Consider the following 9,250-nt stretch of genomic DNA (forward strand, 5'->3'; position numbering starts at 1 on the left):
TTTTTTTTAATAACTTCCCCATTTGAATATGTTTTATTATTACTCAATCACATAATAGGTAAAGTGTTGTGGTTTAACTACAGTACATTTTTGTGATTTCATAGTTAACATGAACTAATACTAAATATTCAAGAATACGATTGCATTACAACGCGTACCTTCAAACTGATATCAGAGCATCTTCATTTATGTTGACCTTTTTTGGTTATCCATTTGCAAAATAATGGTTTTAAACATCAGAGCCTGGATTCCAGTTTTGTGGTACAACTTGTATTGCATTTATTGATGTTTTTATATCCAGGTTTTGTAGATTTAACTAAGCCTATACGCTTACCGTAACCAGCACCAGCAACGGAAAAAGGGTCCAATGAGACTTTTTTCACCCCCAATTTGAGGTCTTATGGGTATTTAAGTCAGGTATTATGGTCACAATCAACTATTAAGATCACTTTATTAACTCTGATGTTATTTACAATTGCACACAGTCCCAAAATACACCCATGCTCAAACAGGACTATAGACATGCACTAACGGAGAATGGCAGAGCGAAAAGGCTGCCAGTGTGCCGCCGCTTGGGAGCAGTTGGGGGTTGATGCCTTGCTCAAGGGCAGTGGCCAGAAACAATCTGGCACCTCTCCATCTACCAGCTACCACACTCTGTATTTTGATCCAATCTGGACTTGAACCGGCGACCCTTTAGTTACCAAGCATACTCCCTGCAGACGGAGCTACTGCAGCCCCTTTTTCTTCATCTGTAATTCCTATGAAATTAAAGTACTCCGACCTCCACATTCATTTTTATTATGAATTGTGTCTACAGTTTGAATGTGCCATTCATTTAAATTCTTTGTCTAACCCTACTAAAATACACATTTTGCTGAGTGAAAATCACAACAGTCTGTATCAACTGGAATCATGATGCTTCGTTGGCAGCCCTTTGTTGAATTAAGCATCTCTAAGAAAATTGTAGAAGGCCTTTAGCGAACAGCAGCGTCTGCTAGCGTCTGTCAAACTTCTCAGCTGGTTTCACTTAAACAGTCCAATATCTTTCAAAAAAGTTGTATTGTTGTGTGGAGCAGAACATTTATTTTTCTTTCCCTACTATTTGAATGCTATCACGACCCCACAGATGTACTCTTCAAAGGGTTCCAACCCCAATGTTTACCTAAAGTAACTCCAATTTTCCCACTGTAACATGCTACATTAACACCATTATAAACAAAGTATTAATGTAATACATTATAATATATAAGTCACTAGTTAGAATACTTTAAATGCCTTCAGAAATACATCTCATAATGGAGTATTTTTAGATGTTGTGTTGTTTGTTCGACTTCTGCCCGTTTGTTCACAATATATGTTCTCTCCATAGTATGCTGTTCTCCTTTCTTTAACCTGTGATTTTCAGTTACAGATTAATAAAGGAAGTATGTGGGTGGAGGCACCAGTTCTCAGTTGCAGAAGTGAAACAAGCTAGTAGAACATTACATTTGCCATTTGTACTTAAGACTGACAACCATAAGGAGCAAGAGACAGAGAAGGGTAGAAAGAGACAGAAAATAAGAAGACAGTCGCTCTGTGTCATGTTGGCAGAAGGTTTTCTCAGAGTGCTGCATTACAAGGAGGAGAAAAAGTCTGCCTCCAAGAAACAGAGATCACAGACTCCCTGTACGGATTCCTTCAGAAGCTGTATTCTCTCTGAGTCTATCTCCACAGACCTACAGGCAGAGTCAGCAGAAACAGGTAAACAGCCTCATTAAAAACATACAAACTGTCTAATGTAATGTTACGTGTAACTGTTTATAATGTGAGTGGTGTACTGGTGTTAACTTCACACAATCTACTTTACTTGCTTCCCTTTTACAAAAATGCGCTTCATTTGTCAGATATATTCTTGCTAATGCTTTCATGCTAAATAGCAAATAAGTCACACCAAACCATGAAATAAAATTGTATGGAAGCCATAAACGGACATTTAATTATTTTCACATCTTATTTTTATTTATTTCTAAGTAATGTGTTATTTTACGGAGCCCCTAAAGTGAGAAAGAAAAAAAGTAAAGTCAGGAAAACGGGTTCGTTTCTTGTGTGCACGAGAAACGAATCCGTTATCCTGACTTTTTTTTGTTGAGAAAGTTACCAATGCACCAAGGAGGAAGTGGAACACACAGGAGACAACCATTCCATTGCAGACTGTTAGGTTTACGTTGGGAAATGACAGTGCATACATTATTTGAGATATATTTTGAACTCAGACTTAATTTTATGGACATCTCGGCCAGGGGTTTAGAGCTATTGGTTTAAGAGAGTCAGTAAACCAGTCTGCTTTGATCTATGAATTAATGTCCGTGACTCTCAGAATACCTGCTGCCCGCAGCTGTTTTATAGGGAAAAAATACTCAGAACACACACACACACACACACACACACACACACACACACACACACACACACACACACACACACACACACACACACACAGAGCCAGTGGCGGACTGGCCATCGGGACGTTCGGGACGAATCCCAATGGGCCGGTACCGAAGTGGGTCAATCGGGCCACTCGGCCCACTCCGATCGGTCCACTAGGTCCACTGTTTCCCCGCAGTGAGGCCCCCCCCGTTGACAGTTCACTAGCCGCCCCCCGAGATGAGATCCCTGGGCTGATTATTAGTCCCAGTCCGCCCATCATGCGCCCTGGTGACCGGACATCTCCTTCATAAAACTAATAAAAGGGGGAGTAATCGGGCAGTTTGATGTGTGTAGAGGTGTGTGTGGTTAAAAGGTAACAGCCTGTGGTCACTCTTTATAGCTGTTCAATGAAGGTAAACACAGTGTAGGCGGTGCGTAAAAGCTCTTTGAGCGCTGGTGCTGCTCTTCTCTGAGTTACACGTCCCGCTGCCTCCTGGAGTGACCACACACCCCTGGCTGAAATGTCCTTAAATTGAAGTCTGAGTACGAAATATATCTCAAATAATGTATGCGCTGTCATTTCCCCACGTAAATATAACAGTCTGCAATGAAATGGTTGTCTCCTGTGCACTTCACTTCCTCCTTGGCGCACCGGTAACTTTCTCAACAAAAAAAAGTGAGCACAAGAAAGTTTCTCATGCTCACCAGAAAGTATTTTGTGCGCACGAAATGCTAACCCGTTATCCCGACTTTTTTTTTCTCTCTGTTTTTTTTTTTTTCATATCCCTTTAGGGGCTCCATATTATTTCCCTGATTCAGGATCATTTTCTTAAAATAATTTCCAGCCATGCTAAAAAATATGTTTCATAGATTCATTGTGAGACCAAGGCGTATATCTTACATTTTATATTTCGAGATAATAAAGAAAATAACTAGTGTTCTAAAGAAAACCAATAAAACTTGTTATCACAGGAAATTGAGGAAATAAAATATTTGAACTTCTACCGTTCCCTGTCATTTTGGGAAACAAAATGTACAGATGCAAACATGTATAACTTGTGAGCTAGAAAAAAACGAATAAAAGGAACTTGCTATAACAGGTAATCGGATGTAGTAAAGATTTGAAACATGGCCGCTTTTGGCTTCCATAGCATACCCAAATAACCATTTTACTTCCTTTGGTCAGCCCTAAACCAGGATGAACTAGATCCCAACCAATTCCAGGGCCTGAAAGTGTTGCCTCAAGGACCTGCAGGCCTGTCAATCCCTGGGTGTCCCCCTGTCCTCCATCTGGACCATGACCTCACATTGGGCTTACAGGACTGTAGCCTTCTGGAGCAGTACCCAGACCTGCAGGTGGCCGACAGCGGTCGCATCTCCTACATGGCGCGCACTATCCCCCAGCACAAGGAAGACTCCTGGCAATACCAAAGAGTAGGTGTTAGTTGGGCAGCCCAACAGGGGCCACAAGGCAACCACCATGCCTCCATACCAGACCAGGGGTATCTGGTCATGGGGGCCAACAGTGTGAACATCAGCATGGATCTGCCCGGGTCAGGGTTGGAGCCGATGTCTAACTCGGTGCTAAACGGGCTTCTGGAGAAACAGTTGGAGGAGGTGTACATGCAGCATCTGACTGACAACTTGGCTCGATGTCACTCCCACCTGGGGAACAGCCTCCTGCACGGCCTGGTTCCTCTGCCTGGGACCCAGCCTCAAGGCCCGGACTCACTGGAGGCCAGTCTGGAGCAGGGGCCAGGAGGGGACGGCGGCAAGAAGATTAGTTATCTGAGCACTCAGAACTTAAATCCCTGCTCGTCCAACTTCAGCTCCCCAGTGCTGAGGATTTCAGAAGCTGACAGCACTTATCTGCAATGAATCACTCCTGCAAAAGAATGAAATGTGACGCTCCACAGGGCGTTTTTGCTTGTCTTACCTCCAAGTTTGCATATACCCAAACGCAACTAAAGCATGACAAACAAGTGCAGTTTAGTTAATCAATGCATGCTTTTATTTTGGTTTACCTTTGTTTACTTGCTTTATAAAATATGTCTCAAATGTACCTGCTCTCATGTGCCATCTGCTGTCAGCTTTGAAGAACTGCAGCATCCTACTTTTCCATGATACACATTGGAATTTATTGACATATAAGAGGGCGTGTGTATTTAGTTTTTTAAGGCAAAGTCTAATCCAGTGATATATTTAGATTTACAACGCACATTGAACTTGCCTTGTAAATATAGATTTATAGAAATAAAACTAGTTACCAGTTTACAAATAATAAATTGTATCTAATTCTGCTGTTTTTATTAGCTGGTATAAATGTGAATAACATTTTCAAATTCAATATTGTGCTGCCATGTCTCACTTTTGTAAGTGATGTGCGTCTCAATAATATTTAGAAACAAATGACATGTATTAAATGCTTATTTAAAATGTGATGACTGTCTAATTTGTATGATTATTTGTAAAAACAGATGTCAACATAAGGATTTTGTTAAAAAAAAAGTCATTTACATTTTTATTTAGTTTCTAGAAGTTTCTAGTTTGTGTTATTGTTGTCTAATAATGTTATATCAGGTGTATGAAGAATGAAAACAATATTATAACTTTTGGTCAGATTTTCCAAATAACACATCATCTGTAACATTATGCTGTGAAGAAATCAAAGTCAATAATACTTTATAACTCGTTACATAAGCCCTTCCTGCAACCCATTATAGATAAACCTGGAAGTAAAATAGCCCATTCAGGCTTTGAAATGAATTCTAAAAATTAAAGGCTGGTTTTTACGGACAAATGGCCGTTTCAGGTACAGCTGAAATAAATTATGAAACTTTGGCTAAAGCACAATTGAAATTATATTTAAAGTGTCTTCACGCCTTCAGAATATCTCAATGTAAGCAGATATTACTTGAAAAACAAACTTTCATGACTTTAAAAACAGGTTTAAATAACCAAAGAAATGTTACTAAGCTATTTATAACCTACATATACTGTAAATGGAAGTGATTTAGCCAATTAAATCCTGCAATGAGCACTAATGTGCTTTAGCGAGGACCTGTGCAGCACAATTTGGCAGGCTCCACATTTTCACCATGCTGATTATTTGGCTGAGTGTTGAGTCTTCAGTTGTCCTGCAGGCTCCTCAAAGTGAGGTCCAGCATAAACTGACAAAGCAACAACCCAATGATTTATTGGGTGTGTTTGCCTGCTTAAGCTTGATTTGTAACCTGTTATGGTTTTCAAGCTGGACATAAAGCACCCAAATGCAGTTAATATTACAATAATAGTTGTTATTATCCTTATCTGGCCCTCTTTGGACACCCCTGGTCTACGCTATGAATTGTAGAGGCTGCTCAGCTTCAAACTCAAATGTTTAGAAGTCTGGTGTAGACCTTTTATCAACACATGTTATAAGATATTACAGTCTATACTTGAGTTGTAACTTTACACTGTTCAGTCTCACAGTGAGCTTATGAAGAAATAATATAGAACCATAACCTTGTCATAATATGCATAAGATTTACTCAGGTTGAAGGCCTTTACGGCAACAGGCCAATTTCACAGCAGACAGAGCAGAAACCTTCTTCAGAGCCATTATTCATGTTATTAATTATTACCCGGCTATGTCAAATTCTCAAAGTATCTAAAAGCAAAGTGAGGATTCCACTTTTTAATGGGCTCCCTTAAGGTCAATTAATTAGGTTCCTTAGGCCTAAGTGTACGTTTGTAACCTTGTACCCAAACTGGTACTATAAAGAAGAAAAATACAACATGGGTGACATTTGTAATGTATGGATGGTGGTAGTGTCCTTCTAAACCACAAAAAAAGTTGTGTCCCCACATAGTCAAGTATGTGGGTTTCTGTGTGTGTGTGTGTGTGTGTGTGTGTGTGTGTGTGTGTGTGTGTGTGTGTGTGTGTGTGTGTGTGTGTGTGTGTGTGTGTGTGTGTGAGATGTGTGTGTGTGTGTGTGTGTGTGTGTGTGTGTGTGTGTGTGTGTGTGTGTGTGTGTGTGTGTGTGTGTGTGTGTGTTTCTGCGTGTGTGTTTAGGTCTGTGCTGATGGTTGGCTATCATTGCTAGCTCAGAGATTCCTGTGCACATTAGTGACTGCATGAGTTGGGTTTAGGTTGTTTTGTGTGTGGGTGTACATGTGAGTGTGTGTTGTGCTTGCCCTCCCTTTATCTCCATAACCCCTGCCTATTCTCTCCCGGTCTCTCTCTCCTGTTGTCCCAGCATGGCTGCAGGATGGCTGCCCTGTGGACTCTCTCTCCTCTGCTTTTTGCCTGTCTGCTTTGGCCCGCATGTTTGGCCCTGACTCCCGGAGCTGAGCCTCTGCAGCCCCAAAACCTGCCCTCCTCGCTGGGCTTAAACAGCAGCGATGGCAGCCCGTCTGTGGATCTTCCCATGGCTCTAAGGGTTTTCAGCGTAGACTATCACCATGTGCAGGCTCCCTTTGAAATCGTGCTGTGGATCATGCTGGCCTCGCTGGCCAAGCTGGGTAAGCTTCAATTGCTCTTCGGCTAATACAGTCTGTGAAAAGCCAAGAGAAGCTTTAAGGGTGGTGGGATGAAGTTAAACGAGGCAGTGCAAATATCACAACAACATTCACTACTTATGATTATCAAACTTTTTAAAAGTAAAGAAATAAATAATGGAATGCAGCAACAGTAATATTTAAGTTTCCATCAACTACCTTTTGAGTAATCCGAGTGGTTGGCCAATATCATAATCATTGTTTAAATGTCTTATTTTTATAATATAAAGGTACAAAGGAAATACTCATACTGTCATGTGTTTTTTAATTGAAATTAATGATTTTCTGACAATAACTCTGAAAAGTATCCCTATTCAAAAATGTTTTTCTACAATTAAATATATTGTCTTCATATTTGGGAGATAATAGCATCCCATTATTATCTTGCAGTGTGCGCTAATTATATGATGTTTAATAGTTTTTGGTGTAGCTGGACGTTTGTGCTTTCAGTCAGAGTAATGAAAGAACAATTATTGCAGCTCCAAAATCCACAATATGGTTGAAACCAACTAGCATGACATCCTTTTGCCTTCTCGGTCTCTAACCTCCAGGTTTCCACTGGTCAGGTCGGGTCCCAGCAGTGGTCCCAGAGAGCTGTCTCCTCATCATGGTGGGCCTTCTGGTTGGAGGAGTGATCTATGGCGTTCGCCACTCTGCCCCCCCAACCCTCAGCGCTGATGCTTTCTTCCTCTTTCTGCTCCCGCCAATTGTGTTAGACGCAGGATACTTCCTGCCAGGGAGGATGTTCTTTGAGAATCTTGGCACCATCCTCTGGTTGGTACACGGTCAATGTTTTCAATTTGTTTATGTTTGTGAGTATGCTTGTTGTTCTTTGTTTGAAATACAGTTGCAAGAAAAAGTATGTGAACCCTTTGGAATTACCTGGATTTCTGCATAAATTGGTCATAAAATTTAGGAAGCCCAGGTAATTCCAAAGGGTTCACATACTTTTTCTTGCAACTGTATTTCAAACAAAGAACAACAAGNTATCAGACCTGCACAACGGTCAGGAGGAATTTTGGACCATTCCTCTTTACAAAACTGTTTCAGTTCAGCAATATTCTTTTGATGTCTGGTGTGAATCGCTCTCTTGAGGTCATGCCACAGCATCTCAATTGGGTTGAGGTCAGGACTCTGACTGGGCCACTCCAGAAGGCGTATTTTCTTCTGTTGAAGCCATTCTGTTGTTGATTTACTTCTGTGCTTTGGGTCGTTGTCCTGTTGCATCACCCATCTTCTGTTGAGCTTCAATTGGTGGACAGATGGCCTTAAGTTCTCCAGCAAAATGTCTTGATAAACTTGAGAATTCATTTTTCCGTCGATGATGGCAATCTGTCCAGGCCCTGAGGCAGCAAAGCAGCCCCAAACCATGATGCTCCCTCCACCATACTTCACAGTTGGGATGAGGTTTTGATGTTGGTGTGCTGTGCCTTTTTTTCTCCACACATAGCGTTGTGTGTTCCTTCCAAACAACTCAACTTTGGTTTCATCTGTCCACAGAATATTTTGCCAGTAGTGCTGTGGAACATCCAGGCGCTCTTTTGCAAACTTCAAACATGCAGCAATGTTTTTTCTGGACAGCAGTGGCTTCCTAAATTTTATGACCAACTTATGCAGAAATCCAGGTAATTCCAAAGGGTTCACATACTTTTTCTTGCAACTGTATATATTTTTATTTCATCACAACACAATTTCCCGATTTTGGATCAACAAAGTACATCTTATTATTAGGGCCGGGACTTTAACGCGTTAATTAAGATTAATTAATTACACAAAAATTAACGCGTTAAAAAAATTAACGCATTTTAATCGCACTTATTTTTAGCACCATGGAACGTTTCTCACTGGATGAGTTTCAGGGGTACCGATTATACTGGAGCACCAACTAACGTTCACGACTTCAAACAACAACAAACCACAGTGAACAATAGTCAAACATGAACGAACAAGCTGATGAGACCGCTTTGGTTGGCCCCGTGGATGGGACATTTTGTTTTAAAAAACGGACGGATGGAAGCATCGATAAGAGCACGGTTGTTTGCAAATTATGCAAAAAGGAATTTGCGTATCACCGCAGCACATCAAGCCTCAAGTATCACCTCAATGCAAAACATATAGCAGCTAGCGTGGAAGCTAGCGTGGACGTTAGCCCGACTCGGAGTACAAGGACCCACACCCAATTCGCGTTGATCAAACAGTGGCCTATGCAACAGAGAGATTTTATTTTTCATCAGGATATTGGAAGAATAGGAGCGATTGAGGTCAATCACTGGCACTTTTTTATTTTATTTTAAATGGTACA

At 40.9% G+C, this 9,250-nt stretch overlaps 2 protein-coding genes across 2 annotated transcripts in view; both read left to right on the forward strand.

Annotated features, from left to right (window-relative positions):
* Positions 1-1,515: 1,515 nt before the first annotated feature.
* On the forward strand, positions 1,516-4,828 carry LOC104946185 (uncharacterized). The gene is made up of 2 exons (XM_010771965.1): positions 1,516-1,743; positions 3,596-4,828. The coding sequence occupies exons 1-2, from the start codon at positions 1,584-1,586 to the stop codon at positions 4,285-4,287; spliced, it is 852 nt and encodes a 283-aa protein (XP_010770267.1). The 5' UTR covers positions 1,516-1,583; the 3' UTR covers positions 4,288-4,828.
* A 1,831-nt stretch (positions 4,829-6,659) lies between these two features.
* Positions 6,660-9,250, forward strand: part of LOC104946191 (sodium/hydrogen exchanger 2-like) — an 11,330-nt gene continuing 8,739 nt past the window's right edge. The window contains exons 1-3 of the mRNA XM_010771970.1: positions 6,660-6,912; positions 7,500-7,726; positions 8,467-8,520. Of these exons, the coding sequence (XP_010770272.1) occupies positions 6,660-6,912; positions 7,500-7,726; positions 8,467-8,520 (534 nt within the window). The remainder of the gene's footprint in view (positions 6,913-7,499; positions 7,727-8,466; positions 8,521-9,250) is intronic.

This window comes from Notothenia coriiceps, unplaced genomic scaffold, assembly GCF_000735185.1.
Source record: "Notothenia coriiceps isolate Sejong01 unplaced genomic scaffold, NC01 NC01_scaffold00010734, whole genome shotgun sequence".
Classification (NCBI taxonomy): Eukaryota; Metazoa; Chordata; class Actinopteri; order Perciformes; family Nototheniidae; genus Notothenia; species Notothenia coriiceps.